At 32.6% G+C, this 22,060-nt stretch overlaps 2 protein-coding genes and 1 long non-coding RNA gene across 4 annotated transcripts; all 3 read right to left on the bottom strand.

The window, feature by feature from the left end:
* Window positions 1-3,993: 3,993 nt before the first annotated feature.
* LOC145107478 (diacylglycerol kinase 5-like) lies at window positions 3,994-8,491 on the bottom strand. Its single transcript, XM_079044374.1, has 14 exons — window positions 8,220-8,491; window positions 7,235-7,452; window positions 7,014-7,136; window positions 6,795-6,923; window positions 6,613-6,698; window positions 6,412-6,538; window positions 6,258-6,306; window positions 6,090-6,172; window positions 5,857-5,924; window positions 5,630-5,704; window positions 5,134-5,221; window positions 4,910-5,026; window positions 4,441-4,782; window positions 3,994-4,262 (listed from the first exon to the last, which is right to left on the bottom strand). Exons 2-13 carry the CDS (start codon window positions 7,436-7,438, stop codon window positions 4,441-4,443), a joined length of 1,491 nt encoding a protein of 496 aa, XP_078900500.1. The 5' UTR covers window positions 7,439-7,452; window positions 8,220-8,491; the 3' UTR covers window positions 3,994-4,262.
* Window positions 8,492-9,910: 1,419 nt separating this feature from the next.
* On the bottom strand, window positions 9,911-11,066 carry LOC145105127 (uncharacterized). Its single transcript, XM_079042259.1, has 4 exons — window positions 10,926-11,066; window positions 10,583-10,831; window positions 10,192-10,465; window positions 9,911-10,122 (listed from the first exon to the last, which is right to left on the bottom strand). The coding sequence occupies exons 1-4, from the start codon at window positions 11,064-11,066 to the stop codon at window positions 9,911-9,913; spliced, it is 876 nt and encodes a 291-aa protein (XP_078898385.1).
* Window positions 11,067-18,867: 7,801 nt separating this feature from the next.
* LOC145107481 (uncharacterized) lies at window positions 18,868-21,827 on the bottom strand. 2 transcript variants are annotated; one of them, XR_013707879.1, is made up of 4 exons: window positions 20,624-21,827; window positions 20,386-20,517; window positions 20,009-20,038; window positions 18,868-19,529 (listed from the first exon to the last, which is right to left on the bottom strand). It is a non-coding gene; the product is annotated as an uncharacterized LOC145107481 (long non-coding RNA). The 2 variants fall into 2 exon arrangements; XR_013707878.1 differs by lacking the exon at window positions 20,009-20,038.
* Between the last annotated feature and the right edge of the window lie 233 nt (window positions 21,828-22,060).

Consider the following 22,060-nt stretch of genomic DNA (forward strand, 5'->3'; position numbering starts at 1 on the left):
TAGTTAGGAGGAGTGTACTTACTTATAGGAAGCTTGTAAGAGTGTTTAAGGTCCAAGAACACTAGTGTGTGTTCTTGGTGTTTTGAAGAACACTTGAAGATCTATAAAAAAGACAAGATTTCATGGATGAAATCATGTATAACTACTAGATGAAGTGTTATAACAACAGATCAAGAGAAGAAACACTTACATTTTTGGAAGATTGGAAGAAATATGTTATGACACTTGAGAGAGAAATGTGGGTGTTCTTGAGCTTGGAAGTGAGAAGTGAGGAAATGAGGAGTAAACTCATGCCTTAAGCATGAGTTCACGCCCAAGAGGAGTTTACGGCCCAAACTCCCAAAGTTTGGCCGTAAACACCTTGTTATGGTGTGAAATGTTTATTTGTTAAACATCACTCCTAGAAGATACTTCCTTTTATTTGTTCGTTTGACGAATTTATATTAAAAACACCCAAACGGACTTTGAACCGGCTAAAAATTAGTAGAAATGAACTTGACTATTATTTGTATTGCTTGACTGCAGGGTTTGTACAAAATAAAAATTTCGGGTCGTCACAGCAGCGATGATGGTGATGGTCTTGATGTCGATGATGAACGTGTTCGGCCACACACATAACTAAGTCAAATATATTCACTTTATTTCCTTAATTGAATGATTTCAATTAAATGATTTCCGTAATTAAAAGTATAAAAGGTCCAAAATACCATTTAATGATTTATTTAATTATTTATTATTTCTTGAATTCTCATTGGTGCATTTAGCCACACAATAGTTGCTAGAAACATTTGAACCTAGCTCCCTCTCTCTCTCTCTCTCTCTCTATATATATATATATATATATATATATATATATATATATATATATATATATATATATATATATATATATATATATATATACTTTATTTGCTTATTTTATTTTAAACGGGATGTTACAGTCATGAACGAAAATTGATGGCCTTTCCATTCTATTTATTGTTTAGGTAACTTGTAAGCAAAGCAGAATCTAAATTGATTAAATAATAGATTTAATTCTAATTCAAATCCTTTCCTTTTATGAAACCATGAGGCTTATGGAAACCCTAGAAAGACTCCCAATTTCGTTCACCCCTTGGATGATTATAGAATTGTTTCTTTTGTTCAACTATTGAACAATTACAATTCACCCATTGTACATTTAATTAATTTTGATTAATAATTAATTAATTCTAATTGATTTCTTATTAATTTATTAACCATATAAATTAACAAATCAATTATTTACCTATTGATCACATGTTAATTTATTAATCACATAATAAATTAACATATTAGTTATCTATTCCCAATTAATATATTAATCATATAATATATTAACAAAACATTCTCTCTCTCTCTCTCTCTCTCTCTCTCTCTCTCTCTCTCTCTCTCTCTCTCTCTCTCTCTCTCGTAATATAATTTCTAGCTATTCCTGGTTATATGAGGGCAACCCAAAAATATTTTGCTTCTATTTTCAAGTTTATATCAATTTGTTTATGAGCTTAGATACCTTAATCCAACACAATCAACTTGTTTTTTTTTACTATTACACCGTCTTTGTTATCAAATCAACTATAATTAAACAATACAACAATCGAGGGCTTGTTGTCATAATAGTCAATTTCTTAGATCTCTTGCAATATGTTGTAGTAGTCCAACTTTTATTCGGCATTATAAGTCTCCCTCACCACACATACTCTAAAGTTATTCGTCATACGAACCTTACCATACTGTTTGGATTATTTTTTTTTTTTTGGATAACATCACCACCATCCTAATTTATTTTTTTAAAAATTCCACCAATCTCAACATTGTCGGACTGGGTGATGGTGGTGGTGTTGTTCAAAATATATTATCTTCTAAATATTTAAAATAAATTAGGAGATGTGGGATGAGTGAGATTTTTTTTGGGTTTTTTTATTTAAAATAATAATAAAAAACAATTAAAAGAAAATTAAAAACAATTAAAAAAAAGTAATCCAATAAAATAATATTTATTAATATATGGGTTATAAACCAAACATTCATGTTTAAAGTTAACCATATCAAATGGGTTAGCTGTTAGCACAGAACCACGGAGCTCTTGTTAACCGAGTCAATATGAAAGGGGGAGATTGAGGTTCTAATGGGGTGAGATAAACCAGGAAAAAAAAACCCTACCGTATGTCTTCGATGAGGGTTGGAAAGGAGATGAGTCACAAAAACCTCCAAAGTAGTATCTTCTGGACATGGGCAATATTTCAGTTTCTTCCAAAGCTTATACACGCTCTTTATGAATGTTGATTTACACAACTTAAAAAAAACTCGCACATTTGTTACCAACTTACCATACAAACATGAAATCAGACGTCCGGCACTAATAAACTAAAAGGGTGGGTTTCTTCAGCGGAGAGAATGGCGGGCTTATATTTGATTTTTACTTTTATTTTATAAAAGAGTTGGACCCACTTTAATTCACCTTATGCCATGTTTTTGTAAATAAAATTAAAAGTTTAAAGCCACAAGACTATGGTAATTATTTTTAGAAACACTGTCCTTGGGTACAAAGCTGTGAAAGAGGTTGATAGTTCAAAAAAAAATCATTAATTCTACGACTATTTACAAAGAGGTTGATATTTTAGAAGATTTTTGACATAAATTAGAGTTGCAAATCATTGCAGTTAGCAAATGTAGTTCACAAGATAATTATATCACAAATTCCTGAGACCATTTTTTGCAAATCAGATGGTAAATGAAGTTAAATATATTATATAATGATATATGAGAATTCATGTTGTTTCCCATGTACGTTTTTGTTCGTCGTCAATATATAAACTTTTAGAGGGTGTTTGGGATTGCTTTTCAAATGACTTTTTGGCTTTTGACTTTTCCAAAAAGTCAAAAAATTCAAAAAGATGTTTGGCAAATAAAAAAGGCTTTTTGCCAAAAACAAAATGATAGCTTTTCAAAAGTCAGAAAATCTTATTTTTTTATGACTTTTAGTCGTTTAAAAGGTAAATTAGATTCAAAAGTCAAAAAACTAAAACAAACATTTTTTAAAACCAACTTTTGGCTTTTGCTTCTTTAAAAGTTAAAATCAAAAGAACTTTTATAAAAAGAACTTTGAGGATTAAAAAGTAATCCAAACACCACTTATTTGATGTAGAATACATCAACATGTTTTTTTGCATAACTATACATAATGATGCAAAATGTAGGAAAGCACTTATAAAGTTTTATAATTTTTTTTTTATTTTACTTTTTTATATTATAGTGATCCAAACCATGATACCTTTTTATCTCTAAAAACACTTTCCCCAGTTCGGTTTTGATGTCAAGACAAAACATAAAAAACACAATGTTTTCTAGATTAATGATTTAGGCATTTAGCCATTATACTATTATTATAATAACCATAAAAACAAAGGGACATTTAAGATTGTTTATTTTACTCAATAAACATTTTTTTTATAAAAATGCTTATTAATTTGTATGGTACCAAAAATATATTTAAAAGAAATGTTTGGATTAGCTTATATGATAGCAAAAAGACTATAAATTGATAAGTCATTTTAAAAAAAAAATAGATAAGCTTATAGTAAGTTTTTTAGGTGAAATAGTCTGCAAATAATTTTCAAAACTCAGGTGTATGACTTTTTAAAAACTATTTTTTGAGGAGAGCAAAAAACTGTTTTTAAAAATATCCTCGAAAAATTGTTTTTAAAAATACTTTTCTATTTCCCAAACACTTTTTTAAACTTACTGCTTTTAGAAAGCTGAGAAATCAATAAGCATTTTTCAAACTCAATACCAAACACCCCCTAAATAGTTCAATGTCTAAACCATAAAATAAAGAAAATTTCATTAAACTTTTCTATATTTTAATTGTCTAATTCGATATAATTATAAAAGTACGTTGCCTTTTTTCTATATCTTATCCACACTTTCGACCTAACTTTGAAAGTTTTTGGGATATGCAAACACACACACACATAACACAAACACTAGAAATTTATAGGGTCATCACTCATCATATCCAAACATGGCTTCATAATCAATTCTAGTTTAAAGAAAGAGCAATCTTGTTTCATCGATGCTCCTCTTCCTTCACAAACCATAGTAGCAGCATTCGATGAACAATCATGTACAAATTCCCAATAATTTTCAAATTTTGAAATTTGTTATAATAATCGCTTACCCAGTCAATTACAAAGTTCCATCTTCGTTTCCATAGTTAACATTTCTGCTATTGTTATCAGTATCTGTTCATGATAATCAGAAGTCGAGTGTAAATTAATGATACGTTTGTTACAACGCACATGACTTAAGAAGCTTTCTAGGGCTGTTTTTCTAATGATGGAAATGAGAGGGGCGTTTAGATCTCATTGCTACATCTTGAATTTAACCCTTTATCGATTTAAAAAAAAAAAAAAAACATACCTAACTGAGGCGAGATATATCCACATCTTCCGGGATCTTAAACGTTTCAGCCGCACCAAACTTTCTAAATTCTTCACCCGTAGAAGCTTCATCTTCATTTTCACTATCATACTTATCATCATCATCATCTTCTTGTTCATGAGAATGTGGAATTGAAGGATCTTTGACACTTTTCGATATGCAATTTTGTGTTGCGAGCATTTTGACGCGTCCAAGATGCGAGATTTCAACAACCGTGGTGTCGTCTTCTACAGGGAGAGGTTGTTTCCAAGGCTCTCCATCCATTCGCATATACGTGCACTCTGCTGCACCCTTGTGGAATTCAAATCTCACCCGATGTGTCTATACAGAAAATTGCACGAAATAAATTACCCAAAAAAGGGAAGTTTTTGGACTTCTTTTGTATGTGTGTGTGTGTGTTAATGGAGAAAAGTGGCATAACATTATAGAAGTTGGATTGAGTTTTAACCTGAGCCAAACGGGTGCCATGTCCCTTTGGTGCAAGGAGAACAAGCCCATGCCATGCATCTCTGAAACCAACAATCTCAATAAGCCCATCATCAACATATGGTGGGGTCAAGTCTCTCTGAAACAAAATTTCATGCTTATCAAGAATGTTCAAGTTATCCCAATTTATCCTGAAATGGGAATACTGGAAAAGAGTACAAAAGAAGACGAAATTATAATACTAACATCACGAGATTTGTGCTGGTTTGGTGTTCCCCAAGGATTTAGTCCACCAGAGAAACTAGGCAAATTGAGGCATAAAATTGACCGGATACTGCAAGTCAAACAAGGATGATGATGTTACATTCAATCACATATACTCAAAATTACAGAAGATGAAGATGAAGAGGGCATTCACGTCTTTTTCACAGACCAAAGATCCCGGTCCCACTTTTGTTTCACCTTTTTGGGTAAGAAAGCATAATCAAATATGGACTGAATGCAATAACTAGCAATGTACTTTTATTTTTTAGTGTGTTATAGCATCTTGGCTTTCATTTCTTTCTATTAAAACATCTTACTTTCATATTTTTTCTTATTAAGGCACTGCAGTTTGAAATATCTAGTAGAGTTTTTAAAGTACAATGCTCTAGTAAACAAATTAATAAAAGTATGTTGCTATTTCTTGCATTTAACTCATTTATAAAATACAACTCAAGGAAAAACAGTTATCTATAATTACCTATGATGTATTTTGAGGTCTTTCCAGCCACCATGCCTTTGCATAACCTTAACATTTATAAGCTGGGCAATATTCCTGCATTTAAAAAAAAAAATTAAAAAAAAAAAAAAAAAAATGTTAGTAAAACGGTTTTATCAATTTAGCAATTGGACTATTGTTCTTATATAATTATTATAATAATATTTCAGTGGCTAAATCACTAAATGATAAAGTGTTAAGAAACTCACTTTGAAGAAGGGTGGAAGAGAGATGCTGCAAACCACCCTTGAGTACACCCGATCTTTGCATATGTACTCTACAAGGTAAATAAAAGCACAAGGTCACTCAACTATCATCAAAATAATCATAATAAATATAATAGGTAAAAGTCCCTAAATTGATAAAATGGTAAAAACACATTGTGTTTTCTCTATTTTGCCCTTTTCCCTTATCTGAAAACATGTTGCCTTTATTATCATACCTGATTAGTCAACTGATTTTTGAATTTTTCTGGATGCAATTTCCTCTCACAATGAAACGCATACGATACTTGAGCATCCATCCCTATATATAAAAAATTTCTCAGAATTTTTATTTAAAACAATCCCTTGGAAATTTCTAGAATCTTTATTAAAATGTTGAGACTTACCCATGCTGAAATAATTCCAGAATCCTCCACGAAATGTGTCGTAACCTGACTGAGAACATTTACCAAGTACACATTAACAAAATATGTAATGAAGATTATTCGACTTATTATTTTGTGTTATAATAAAAATTAAATTGATAATGGGATACTTTACCACATTAAGTTCATCTGTATCAGACACACGATTAAATGCATGTAAAGAATGTGGCAACTCCAAAGGGGCAATGGGATCACAAGACCCTTCTTTTGGGGCAGATTTCATCCTCATAAGAATATGCCAGCTGTCCATTATGTGGTGAAAATGAAAATGTGAAATCAACTATAAATAAAAACAAAAATAGGGATTACGGATTACCTGTCAATCTCCATTTCTTTTCCTTCCATAACTTGCTTCAAGAATTTCAAAACAGATTCACGATCTGTTCCTGGATTCTTTTTTCCCTGAAAATCATGTTTTTTTTTTTTAATGTCAAATGCAAAAAAAATTAAGTGATTATAACATTCTTCTATTTTATCATGTGTTTAATAATATTTTACCCAACCAAATGCAAATGGGAGATTGTTTCCAGTTCCTAGAGGCACTGTTGCTATTGGTGGTGGATGAGATAATTTCAGATCACTAACAACTCCAAGCAGCCACCCAGCAGTTCCATCTCCACCTGCAACCTGAAGAAATATAAATACCGCCACGTCAGCAAATATTATACTTATTTAAATATATTTGAAAAGCTGAAATATAATCGTAAATTAACTCACAATTATTCGTAATTGCTTCTCTATTGTAGTTGCTAATGCATCTTTATTAAATTTGAGGTTTTCTATATTGAGGTACAATCTGCGTAACACTTTATCTGGAGCTTCTTCACCTAAATCAAAAACCTTTTGTAGGTAAAAAAAAATAATATAAAGTTAGATATAATGAAAATATTATTCTGATCATAAATTAATAAAAATACATAACATAATGATGAGAATACCTGATTCTCATTTAGAACAGAACGGTATGTGACAAGAAGCTCACTGCCCAACTGCCCGCCACTTTTGGAGTTGACAAATACTATTGTCGGGCAGGTGGGTGCCACAGAAGGAACCTCAAATTTTCCGCCCGAAACAAGAATGTATTCCGGTATAAAAAATTCGTTTAAAAAGTTTTCTGGATAGGAGGATTTATGATTCTTCATTATGCAAAAACCAACTGCAGTCACAACATATGAAGATTATAGGGATTTAAATTTAACAAGATCAATGAGGCTCAAATCGTATGAGGGTATAATCGGTATGAATTATAAACAAGAAAGAGCAATGTAGTTTTATTGATTTGTTTATTATAGCATCCTACTTATTTTCTGTTTTTCTTTTTCTTATTAGAATATTTACTTTGAAAAATCTATCTATAGCAATGTAATCTAGCAGCCTAACAACAACCCAGTTGATTATTGTAAGATAATCAAAAACGAAATTATTTTATTAATTTTGGAATTGATAGAGTATTGAACTCTTATAGTATATACATGATTTTACCAGTTACGATATGTAGTATATAGTATCTGTTTACTGTTTGATGATGGAATCATGTCGCTGTTGAAGGTGAAGGAACATGAGCATCTTTGATCCAAAATTCCAATTTTAATTTTTCTTTTTCTTCCTCCGAACAAAGGGGTTATTAATTACAGGATCCGTTATTCCAAAAGAATCGAATCAATTTTTCATAAAACTCAATGTGTGATCATCATTTCTAATCACTTTAAAAAAAATCGGCGCTATCCGGCAGAATTGAACAATTCCAACCCAAAAAAAATAAATAAATAAAAATAAAAAGACAGAACTTGAATCCAACAACTTTTTATATGACAATCACCCAAAATTCTCCGAAAAGAGCTCCCAACTTTTCAAAAAAAAATAATAATTGGATCGAAATTCAAAAAAGGAAAAAGAAAAAAAAAATGGGGGTGAATGACGAACCTGGTGTTCCGGCTTCGGAGCGATTTCGGAGAGGAATTCAGATCCGAAATTTGTTGAAAGAAGAGAGTGAAAGCGAGTAGAAGACGTCTCAAGTGGATCGTTTGAAGAACGTGAGAGTTAAAGTTGACTTGTATATTTTGAATTCTATACGAAATCTTTGTCACGAGGAGATGGCTGTCATGGCTGCAACTCCATGTGTGTGTGTGAGAGAGAGGATGGGAGAGATTCTGAATAAACCAAAAGATGCAGAGTTGTTGAAGAGTCGAGTGGTTGATGGTGACGTAATTTAAGAGCTTTCTCAGAAATATCAAAATGGGTACCACTAAAATTTGTAAAATTATATTCAAATTTGGCAAGGTATATTATAATGAGAAATTACCAAAAAGGGAGGTGGTTTAAAAAAAATAACCAAGAAAAAACAGATTTTGGAAAATGACCAAAGGATCCGTAGAACACCCTCTGCGGATTTATTGAAGGCTCTGCAGATCCTCTACAGCTCTATGGAATCTTTGTTTTTTTATTTTTTTATTTTTTTTTTGTTTTTTTGTTTTTTTGTTTTTTTGCGTTCATTTTCGTTTATTAATATTAAATTATTTTTTTAAATACACTAATACTTTATGTGATTATTATGTAAAAATTTTGACAAAAAAAAGTTAAAAATAATGAAATGTTTTATGTAATACGTTTGCTACTGATGTATATTTTCCATGTATTTTTTCTGTTTTGTATTTTATTTTCTATGGAATAAAGTAGAAGTTAACTCAACTGATTTCGTAAATAACCTAATACAAACCAAATAGATATAAATAACGTAATACAAATCGGTGCATATAAATAACCTAATTAAAATTATACAAATATTCCATGTTTTTCATAGGTTACAAAACATACTTTAGAAAACATAAACATACAAACCTTCATAATAAACATACTATGAAATAAACTTCATTCATTCAAATCGAACCACAGAAACTTTGATTTGTTTTCGTATTCCGTCCATGAGTTTTCTGTTGCTTGTGTCCCTAGGTTTACTGTCGCTTGCTTCCATTGGTTATCTGGTTGTTGCTGCCATTGGTACTCGGTGCAACCCTGCCATTGGTTCTGTGGCTCTTCCTGCGGTCGGTATTCGGTCCCTTGCGTCCATTGGTTATGTGGCTCCTGTTGCCATTGATGTTCGGTCTGTTGTGTCCATTGGTTGTCTAGCTGCTGCTGCCATTGATGTTCAGTCTGTTGTGTCCATTGGTTGTCTGGCTGCTGCTGCCATTGTTGTTCGGTATGTTGCGTCCGTTGGTTCTCTGGCTCATACTGCCATTGGTTTTCGGTCGCTTGCGTCTGTTCCTCTTCTTTCGCTTTTGTCCCACTCCCTGATGCCCCAGTACGTTTTTTACTTTTACTTTGGTTATTTGGAACGATTTCCTTACACGTCTTTGCATTATGAGTTGTGCTATGACATCTACTACACCTTCTTATTTTTGGTTCCTCACCTTGAGAGGGAATACGATTGGTGTTTTTTGGTCTATCGGCTTGACGTATTTCCATCACAGGAGGGTTAACAACCATAAGGTCATCCGGAACCTCCTAATCACTAAGTTCTGAGAGAGGGTATACGACATGCTCATACGTTCTTCAATATGTTTCAATTTTATAAGCATCTATAGTTATATGCCCACAGTGATCAATTTTCAAGTGCGTTAAAACCATTCATGACCACATGGCAAAACAGTTAGTTGCCAGTATCTGCAAGAACAAGTCTTTTCCCTCAAATTCACTATGCCCCCACTTTTGAAGTCATGCACTTGATATGTTGTATTGTCAACACTGGATACCGACCATCCTTGAATCCCCTCTTTATTTTTTTTAACCATATCTTCAGCCCACTTCGTAAGTATTGTTGTACTTTTTTCTGTTAAAACAAACATATATTATTATATATGACATTTATCATATAATTTAAAAATAAACATAATCATACCTGCAACCATCCGCCGTTTGTAAAACCATTTCTGCATAAGTGCGCGAAAGAACTCAAGAAGTGGTAATCTAGGAAACTTCCTTGCTTTATTTGATACAACATTCATGGACTCCATACTATTTGAGGTAATATAATCATACCTCGTGGTAGGGCAATACGCTCTGGTCCATTTCTCACGTGGAATTTGACTTAGATATGTCGTTACATCATCTCTTATATTACGAAGTCTCCCCCAATAGAATTCAAACTCAGTGGTTTTGTAAGCTTTTATCAGCTTCCAAAACAAAATTGATGTTTTTTTGTTTTTTCCAAAGGTGTGGACTATGTTTCCTATTAGATGAAAAGCACACAATCCATGTTGAGCATTTGGAAAAACATTTTGAATACTTACAGCAATTGTGGGTGCCCTATCTGTGACCATTGTCAGACCTTCCACATCACCAATGCATTCATGTAGTTTTTCAAGAAACCATGTACAAGAATCCGTAGTCTCTTTTGGGCGAATTCCATACCCAATAGGCAAGATTTGATTGTTGTCATCCATGGTCACTGCATGCAAGATGGTGCCTTTGTACTTTCCCTTCAAATGAGCACCATCCATAATAATAACTTTTCTACAACACTCTCTGAAAGCACGTATCTGCAACAACAATATAAAAACCATTAATATATCAACAATATAATTTGTTTATAAACATTTAAGAAAATATCAAATATATTTAAAAATATATTACCGCACATCCAATAGCGAAAAAGCAATACTCAAAACGATCCTCCGAATCATTTTTTATGTACGCCACAGTACCAGGATTATGTTTCTTCAGATTGTGAAAATAAACTGGAAGTTTGGAGAAACTTTCTTCGGGGGTCCCCATCATCAATCCCAGAGCAAATTATCTAGCATGTCACGCTTGTGAATAACTCATAGTTATTTGTAGCAAAGCATTCATATCTCGAATTATATCTTTAGGCTTCCAAACTCTCAAACTTCATTGACCCATAATGTCATGTATTATGGTTCCCACAACTTCGCTATTTGTTTGTCTATGATTTGGGTGTATAAGCAATGAAGAACATATATGCTTGTCATTAAACGTCTTAATTTCAAACATTTCTGTTCCTTTAATGAGAGACGCGTATAAACGCCAATGACAGTTTTCTTGCATACAAACAACCTGATACCGAGATTTTGAAGATTTTTCAACCTTTATCTGAAACTTTTCTCTAACAGCTTTCAATTTAACAGCAAACGCTAGCTCCTTTTGGTGTTATAGGTTTGATTGACAATTAATTTATCATTCGGACCTAAACTGTGAAATGGTCCAGGTTCAAGAATAGGTTCTGGACAACCAGGAATAGAAGGAATACAATACCATGGATTAAAAGCAGTTTTCTGTTTCGTGTACTCATCATCCGACCACCCTTCATTTGATTTTTCCTCACATCTTTGATCATCAACTTCAGGAACTTCTCCAAACTCGAACAAATTATGACGTTGTAATTCAGTCATGCCCACTTTTGCTTCTTTATCATTATCTGATACAAAAGTATCATTATCAGATACAAACTTATCAGTAACCGAAACTTTTTTTTTCATAACCCACTGGCACTTCATTTCCTCTTCCCCTTGAACGGTTTCCATCACATTGGCTTTCTCTACGACCTCTATTAGTTTTTGTTAGATTAAATTGGTTGTTAACCACTGCTTGTTCTTCAACTTCTTCACCTACCACCGTTAAATACAAATGCATCGTCTTCTTTGATTTAGACATTACATGTCTCAATTGAAATACATCAGTTTCATCTCCAAGCTCCATGACATACCCTAACTCTGGGTACTTAAAAGACAAACATATATGACTATTTAGCACATCTTCCTTACTTCTAACCATTTGTAATAACATTTCATGGTCAATGTTAGGAGGAAGATTTAGACCATAGTTTTTCACATTATTTCTAACGTAAACCTCATCTCCATTAACTAACTGTCAAGACCCTCCCGTACACAAAATAATAAAACTCATTTTACAAATCACTCTCCACAAACACAATGAAACAACAACTTCTACTGGTAATTGAAACTCACAAACTCACAAAAACCCACTAAAATACGTCTATAACTTCTATAACTGATCCGCAGAGGTGTACACTGATCCGCAGATGTGTACATTGATCCGCAGAGGTGTACACTGATCCACAGAGGTGTACACTGATCCGAAGAGGTGTACACTGATCCACTGATAACAGTTCTGTGGATTCCCAAACAGTTCTGTGGACTGATATTAAACATAAGTTCATTATTTTTAACCTTTTTTTGTCAAAATTTTTACATAAAACATAAGGTATTAGTGTATTAAAAAAATTAATATTAACAAACGAAAACAAAAAATAGAAAAAATGAAAAAACGAAAAAAAAAATTAAAAAACTCAAGATCCGTAGAGGTGTTTCGGTTCCTCAGAGGCAAACTTATTACATAAAACATTTCATTATTTTTAACCTTTTTTTGTAGAATTTTTTACATAATAATCACATAAGGTATTAGTGTATTTAAAAAAAAAAATATTAATAAACGAAAATGAACGTAAAAAAATGAAAAAACCAAAAAAATAAAAATTGAAAAAACCAAAAAACAAAGATTCCGCAGAGCTGTAGAGGATCCGCAGAGCCTTTAATGGATCCGCAGAGGGTGCTCTGCGGATCCTTTGGCCATTTTCTGAATTTTTTTTTCTTGGTTATTTACTTCAAACCACCTCCTCTTTTTGGTTATTTCTGGAATTTTCTATATTATAATTGGTATGTTTGATTAATAATTTTTTAAGTTTTCTACATAAACTGTGGGAATATTTTTCATAAAGTTATAAAAGGAATTTGAACTGAAAATTTTCGATTATTTAATATTTTATCTTAATTAAGAAAAAGTTTTATTTATATTATTTTAATAGGAAATGACATATTATATTATTTTTCCAAAATAGTATGACTTTTCTGTTAAAAAAAATTAAGACTTTATAAAAAAAAATTCTAAAATAATGAGATTTTTCTGCATAAAACCCTAATTCTTTTTAAGACTATCATCATTTAAAACCAAACCAACCAACCAACTATTTATTAAAAAAAATTCTTTCTTTTTCACCTAAACAACCCAACTAAAATCAAATTTTCACTCCCATTAGCAACCCAAACCAACTTAATCTTTCGTTTACTTGTGACAAAATTGTAAAAATGGTCCTTGTGGTATTTCAAAACTTGTATGTTTGGGGCAAAAAAGTTTGGACTCACACCAATGGTCCAATACTTTGATTTTATTGCGTGTTTGGTCATATGGCTTACCAACCGTTACTTTGGTATCGTTAATTGCCCCATGCCCCCCCCCCCCTCACGTGAGGGTATTTTAGTCCATTCATGTACTCTCCTCTATTATTTTAATATTATTTAACTCCGTAAAGAGACTATAACGTCTCTATTTTCGTCTATGACCAGAAACCTGCAACGAGCCCTAACTCGAACTCCCATATGTGGTTTCATTGTCTCCAGCAACAATGATGATGTGCTTCTACAGAAAGTGGGCCATAGTTCGAACAGCCTGGACGAATCTAAAGCTAGGGCGCCGATTATGGGGATGTCCTAAGTCTGTACTTGGCCTGGTTGACTTTTCTTGTTTTGTTGACTTGTTGTCCATGGATCGTTGACCAGAAGTTTAACCAGATTGACCATTGGTTATTTTGAGCCTTTTTGGATATTGGGCCATCTCGGGTTAGACTCATGATGGGTTTGGGCCCAATTTGGATATTTGGGCCTTATTGGGATTCTTACAAAGGCAATAATTTTTAAGATGAATTTGAAGGGCGACATCAAGTATGTTGAAGATATGATAAAATGGTGGATCACACTTCGTTTCATTATTCTTGGTATTATTCCACAATTGCTTGAAGAGAATAAGTGAAGGCAACTTTTGCGACTCAACATAAATAAGGAGATTGTTAGGTATCACATTTCAGAATATTGTGTTCGAGTCTGTATGTGAAAGGTTTTATAGTTTTGTATCTTATAGTCTTCAACTTGTATATACGGAATAATATTTTGATTTCATAGTTTTAACACTAGGCTTTACAGTTTATGTTAGTTTGTGTAACAGGCTATCTTAGCTTAAGTATTGCGACTTGTTTGGTCATTTCCTAACCAACTCTCTTAGGGTGACCTTTATAAGAGATGTTAGTTAGACAGAGAAAGTATCTTTTGAGAGGTTCTTACATTCAAAATTGTAATCGAGCTTCTTACTCTCTACTCAAATTCAAATCTTATTTACTTTCTTGTGTTTATTCCATTTCTTGTATTCAAACATGATTTATGTATTCTCGAATCTGTACAATCCTACAAAAAATACTAATGATTCTAAAGATTCTTAATTTCATCATCATGTCATTAATTATCTCTATTTCATTGTTCAGTTCGTATTAAACAAGATTTGTTTTTTATTAATCCTAATGGTAATAAGAATTAACTTATGCATAGAATGATAATCCAATACATTCACACACATTAAGTTCATAATTTTATTAAACTAACCTAGGTTACGATCAAACACTAGTCATAATTACCAATGATCATGCATAACTATGATTCAAATTAACAAAGTCAAAATGATCATCTAAATCTATTAATTCGGCAATAGGAAATAAATTGAAAACATAAGGGTTTTACCCCATAATAAGTAAACTAAAGCAAAAAAAACATAACCAAAATATTGCGAGACACGATTATCAAGCAAACCCGAAGTGAAATCTAGATACTTCTAGCGCTTGATTCTCCAAATCCTTGATAGTAGCTTCAAAATCAACCTAAAGTGGTTTTTGGACGAATATTTTCATAACATATTCTTCAGAATAAGTTAGGATTATTGGATATCGATTTAGGGTTGAAAATCCCGAATATATATAGGAAATAGCGAAATTGTGACACGGGAATGCCCAAACCGCGTTGCGGAATGTCAGGGCTCCGTATTTGACACAAACTCGTAATCTGAAAAAATTCAGATTTTTTTGTTTTTCTAAAAGGACGTGATACGCCTTTTAAAAGACATGGCGTCTCTTTTGTTGGTATTTACGTATTTGTTGTATTTCATCGTTTTCAACTCTATTATCTTCTTTTTGCATCTCAACTATGATTTTACCTATAATTATCCATTTCAAAACATATTAAATATCATTCATCTTTAAAAATAAAATTTTAGATTAATTTTTTAAGATAATGATCTAAAATATATAATTAAATAAGGTTATATATAGGGTGAGATTTTATATTTTATTTTCTTATAATGATTTAAATACTAAAATAAATAAAAATAATGTAAAAATAATAATAAAGACAAAATAATCCCTTCAAATTTGCCAGAAACAAATCTACGAGAAATTTTTATTTTGAACCTAAAGTTGAAATTTTTTCGATCCTATCTATCCATATATTTTACAAAACATATAGTCGTACTATAATATTATAATTAGTAGAAGACCCCCCCCCCCCCCCCCTCCCGTATTATGCTGCGGGTTTGGATAAAGTGTGAAGTGATTCCAATCCTGCTTTGTTTGATATCTTTCTTATCTATCATGCAACCTCTTTAATTCTACTCTAAGATCACCAAATTGGTTGAAACTTTAAAACATCATTCGACAAAAGCTTCACTTTTAGCTTAAACCACAAAATAAATCAAAAGGTTATCCACAATCACGTGTGTTAAAATCACATATTAACACACGCAACTCTAATAATATGTGATTCTCAATAAATATCCATGTGGTTTGGAGTCAATATAATCTTTAATGAATGCCAAATATCAATCACTTTTTAAGTTTTCACTTTTCAAATACGACAATTCAAGATTAATCCTTAAAGATTCCAATAAGACATCTTATAACAATTCAAGATATCAATTAGTTTTGACTTGTGAGAACTAAAACATAGCTAAGACAAAAGATAAACAATTCATTAAAAAAAAAAAAAAAAAAAGAATGCAACTAATAATCATAGGTAAAATCTGAAATAGGGGACAAGAAAATGAAAAAATACAAAAATAAATAGATTCAGAAACTAACAATTTGATGGGAACTAAAACAAACCAATTTGACAATCAAATGTCAAGCAATGGGTGCTACTAATAGCTTTTGCTTTCAGGGAACTATTGCTTCAAATCTAGTCTTAACTTTGACATATTTGTTGCTGATGTTGTTGCCCCCTGTTTTGACATAGTTGACAAATCTGAACTTGTTCTTGTTACATGGTTATACATGAGCTATTGTCCCATCAACTCTCTTGCAATGATACCACTGTTTCATGTATCTCAAATTACAAAATTGCTCTAATCCTATTATGCTACATATAAGATTATAACTCACTAAAGTAGGCAATATATGTTGGTCTATTTATTGTACCATACACACATATCCACACTAACACACAACCTTACACATATAATTATAGCATTGTACTTTCAAAGTACAATACTTAAATAAGGAAAAAAAGTTCATAGTAATAAAAATAAGAAGTCATATTATATAAAAATGTTATCCTTTTTTAATCGTTTAATAAAACAAACTTTATGGTTATTCGATTATAAAAATGGGGAAATATAGAAAAAGCAAAATAGTTGTTCTCCATTACCAGTTTAGCTACTTAACTATTTTTTAATACGCCATTATACATTTTTTAACGTTTGAAAAAAAAAACTTATTTTTCCCAATTATTGGATTTGAAAAAAATGGAAAATACATAAAAAAAGATAAATTTGTTTTATCTTTTCATTGTAAGAAATAGAAAATATTAGTTCTTGTTGTCCTTTTTAAGCAATAGAATAGAAGATCCAACAGCCATTAAGGCAATTCATACCTGAATAAGGTTAGGTCTAGTTCTTTTGTTGTCATCGGGTGTTCCTAACCTGTTGTGACATCCTCCATTTTTCAAAACCAATTAATTTTTTTTACGCTTTTAAGTATTGAAATACGGAAGTTCCCAGTTAAATAAACATTTTTGAAATAACAAAAGTTATTTTATTAAAACCTTCGGGATGTCATTCGTTTATATCCGAACATACATTACAGTGTAAATAAAAAGGTCCTAAAATAACTAATGCAAGTCTATCCTTTATTCCACTCAACATCCTAACTAGGCAATTTCAACTTTAGCTCCACTACCTGTGATGCAATTAAATGAGTGGGTCAGGTTTGGGAAACCTGGTGAGATACGTAGGGTTTTCAAGCCCATAAGATTTTAATGATAAAATACCATTCCTGGAAGACATATATTAAGTGTAAATATATAACCTGTCCTAAGCCCATCTTCCCAATCCCAACCAATCCTTATAGATCCTAATTTGACAATCATCTGGAAGAATCACCTTACCAGATGAACTGTCTAAGCAACTGTTTGACTACACCTGCGTGGGGAGTCCTTGGCTAGTGTAAGTCATATAAGGTAACCAATGTTTAGAGATTTTGATGAATATGGATTTCCATTTCATCTACGTCCATGGGTTATAAATCTATGCTAGCGACGTAATTCACAAAACTGCCTAGAACAACAAAGTGTTGGTCATCTACTATGGTCGATGACCTAGACATACCGTTCGATTGTCTGATCGGGACCCACCATTTCTGGTCATCCCAGGACGGGGAGGATTACACTCCGATCCGGTCCTACACTCTAACCCAACTATGAGACCTAATCAATTTCAAGCCTATTCGACACTAAGCAATCTTTTATAAGTCTTATTCTTAATCTAAGGCAAGACCTATATCTAAAGGCAATTGATTACTACAATAATTCCAAATCCAAATGTTACTATCCTATCTTTACAAATAGCACATAACATTGATAATACAAACAACATTTATTATATGGATATTTTTAAGTTAAGCTTATGTTCTTGATAATAACTATGCACTCACCTGACAATGGTGATTGGTGAATCGGGAAAAGCTTCGCCTTACACCTTTCTCGAAAGACATAAATGTACATAACACTACGTCTTAGTCTAGTTTCATACTACATGGAACTATCATCTTAAGAGTTTATATTCCTCAATAATTCCAAAGTCTACTTCAAGATCAAACAAGTAAGGATCAGCCAGACAGGACAGTCAGGAGGCAGGATCATTTTGACATATAGTCTTTTTGAAATCCAACAACCAAACCGACGTGACCATTCTAGATACCTCTCCCATAGTAGATCAATCAACATAACTTGGAATCGTTGATAAATCTTAATTATAAGATCTTAGTAATGAATTATTACTATAATTATAAATTACACAGGAGCAGAGTAAGGTGCTGCTGTTTGTTTTTTCTAAGGCAAAATGTATGCAGTCTGCGGACCACATCTGTAGACTTCTGCAGTAGAAGAGGTGGACCAAACGTCTGCAGTCTGAAAAAAAAAGACTGTTTGTTTTTTTTAACATCTGCGGGCTACTAAAATAGACTGATTTTTTTAAACTTCAAAGTGATTTTTTAATATTTCTATGACTTTGTTATAAATAATTAACGAAGATCAACTTTTATGTATTATTGTATAAAAGATAAAAATAAAAATGGTATGAATTAACGTATATATTTGATAAAAACCAACAACTTTGGTTGCAAAGTTTAACTAAACATTATAATTAGTGATCAAAGAATTTGATACATAAATGGATGGAAATAAACTTCGATTTTTTCAATTAAATCCATTAAAAACGTATCATAAATATTTTCTCGAGAAATTGACGATATTGTACTGAATTGGGCTGGCCCAAGGCCTAACCTAATAACCTATATAATGAACAATACCTCCTCCGTGGAGGGGGATCCTTCCCCATGGCTCAGTCGCCACACCATACTCCGGCCGGGTAGCTCAGCCGCCACCCGGCCGTCAACCACCATACACCACAACTAGCACCAAGATGGTTCTCTCCAGCTATGGAGTACCATCTCAAAACCTATCTCAAAACCTCTAGCTGATCTAACTTGACCGTCGGAGCCCGCTCCCGGGGCACAGTCCCTGGACGGCTCTAACGACTTTGCACTGTGATGTTAGATCTCCGCCGCAGCAGAAGACCAGAAGACTCGCCGGAGGTTTATGTCGCATCATCAAGAAAAACAATCTCTATCCTGGGATGAATAGTAAAACAACCGGATCACCTTATATCTATCTCAAGGTGTGCTCCCCCTACTAGCAACCCATCTTGTATCCATAGCTTGAATAGTAAATCAAGAAAAGCAATTTGTAATTGTTTGTCTAATTTGATGAATTTGCCTCCTAAGAAAAGCAACTATTTCTATACTCATCTCAATCCAAATGCTTGTATCCTGCCCTGCATAGTAAATCAAGAAATTAGAAACAAAATATGAAAAAAAAAAAACTCAATTCATTAACATTGAGTATACAACAATCATTATTTAATTGAAATTAATGAAAAAATAACATGCACAAAGTGTTAACATTAAGTATAAGTATATGCAGTATTTAGGTAACCAACCCTATAAAAAACAATTTTCTTACAAATTAAACAACTTTTCACATTTATAATATCTAACATCATTAAAAAAAATACATATATGTGGGATTTGCATTTACCTAGAAAAAGTTTTCTGCAAAAATCTTTCTTTGTATTCTGGCATTGAAATTTGGTACTATGGTTTCTATAAATACCAATACAAAATTTTAATATAGAAGAAAAAAGGAATAACTTATGATTTAAAAGCGGTTGTTTTATGCTTAATTCAATAGAGGAAAAGGTTAACCCAGTAACGAAATCTAAAAAAAAGAAATGATTATGAACAAAATTCTCACCCTTAAGGAACTTCTATAAAAACTTCTAGCCTGCTCAAATTAGAAAGAAAAAGATGACAAATAAGTAACCAATAATTCAAATCTAAAGTGTTGATTATAATCAAATGAAATCATGTCAATTGGTGCAACATTTCATGTAAGATATGCTCAAGTCAAATTAGTTGATATTGTTGAATTCTACATTTGGTCATAACTGGATTGGTGTTGGATGAACAAAATAGAATTTATCAAAGAAAAATTTATTCAAGACCTGATAAAAAAGGGAAGAAAAGTATTAAGTCGCTAACTTTACTGCCCCAAAAGCCACACTAATGAGAATACTAATCAATATAAACTACCAACGAAAGAAACTACTACCAACGAAAGAAACTACTAACCAATTGAAAGGGGCAATATTAACCCTGGTTGATATATTAGAGCTACTGTTGAATCCGGTGGAGTATGCTTATGGAATATGAGGGCAAACTACTTTGGATACCACACATATGAAATTAGATCATATTTTTTAACTACATCAAAACAAACTTCATATGAAATCAGATCATATCTCTTTCTGTACATCAGAACAAACTTTATATGTAAGTAAATTAATTTATAGAATGATTTTGATTATACCAAATAAAGCAAAACAGATCAATGATGTTGAGGTTTTCCCTAATACATCTGCAACTGATCTCAAAATTGGCTGCTCAGGTATCTTGCTCTTCAGCCATTACCACATCAGAAAAACACATATGGGTATCTGATTTCAGACCACTGCATAACACAAAAGAGATTAAAAGAAAAGGGAGCAAAAGATCATCATACTCGTACGTGAATAAGAACGATTCAGTGAGCATAATAAAAAACAGGAAGCGTCACAAGAGAGCAAGAATTTGGTGATTATATCAACACGCGAGAGGAACAATTTAGAGAGAGAAAGGGAGAATTGATATGGCGCTGTGGAGAAACACGTCTGGTTTGGGGGAAATTTAGAAGAAAGGTCTGCGATCCCAAAATATTGGGTTTGTGTGTTTCGTTTTCGTTTTCGTAGGTGTGTTGTAAACCTTTTTTCTTCCTTCACCCTTCATCTCAATCGATGAGTAAAGCACAGATGAAAGTCTGAATAAACCCTAAAAATCGATCCACAAAATAGAAAAAGGACGGAAGTAGGGAAGAAATTGAAGGCGACAATAGCGACATACCACAGTCGATACATCCATTTGTTGATGATCACTCAAAACCGTCAATTTCCTGAAAACCATCAACGTCGAACCGTCAATTTGCTGAAAACCATCGGCGTCAATTCGAGGTTACAAAGAAGAAGTCTAACGATCTGATCAGAAGCAAAAACCGTGGGAAGGCGGTGGAACACTAACCTAGTAACCTGTTGAAAAATCGATTCCAGTTGGTCATCATCTGAAATCAAAGGCACCGAAGAGCAGAGAGAGTAGATGGAAAAACCACAAAGCCACAAAATCGGGGACTATGCTATAGAAACATAGCAAAGGAAAGCTTGAAAAGTGTAATAAAAATTACAGAAGAACACTTCTAATCGGAGGCGAGGCTTCAACCGATGTAGGAATCCAGAGCCAACCCTAATCGTGTAATTGGATGCAGAAAAATAAAGATGGAATCAGATTCAGAGAAATGGATGGGTAGAGCGATGGTGGTGGCGGAAGGCAACAATCGACCATGAAGAGAAGTTGAAAAGACGAAGAATTAAATCGGAGGAGAACTGAGGAACCATGGTTGTATAAGGTTGGATTTGAAGCGGTGTATGATAATTGGAATGGGGAGGCGGTGACCAGTGAGGAAGAATGGACGAGGAACACGTAGGTGTGATGACTAAGCAGTTGGAAAAACAGCCACCTGTAATTAATAAAAATTTTTAGAGTAAATTACACGAATGGTCCCTATGGTTTGAGGTAATTTGCGTGTTTGGTCCCTAACTTATTTTTTTAACTCGAAAAGTCCCTACTGTTTGTTTTTTTTACGCGCTTGGTCCCTATTATTTCTTTTTGTTACACGCTTTGCCCCTGTCTTACCTAAAAGACTATTATTTAAATAGGA

Source organism: Lactuca virosa, chromosome 4 (genome assembly GCF_052849685.1).
Source record: "Lactuca virosa cultivar CGN04683 chromosome 4, Lactuca_virosa_CGN04683_v6, whole genome shotgun sequence".
In the NCBI taxonomy this organism is placed as follows: Eukaryota; Viridiplantae; Streptophyta; class Magnoliopsida; order Asterales; family Asteraceae; genus Lactuca; species Lactuca virosa.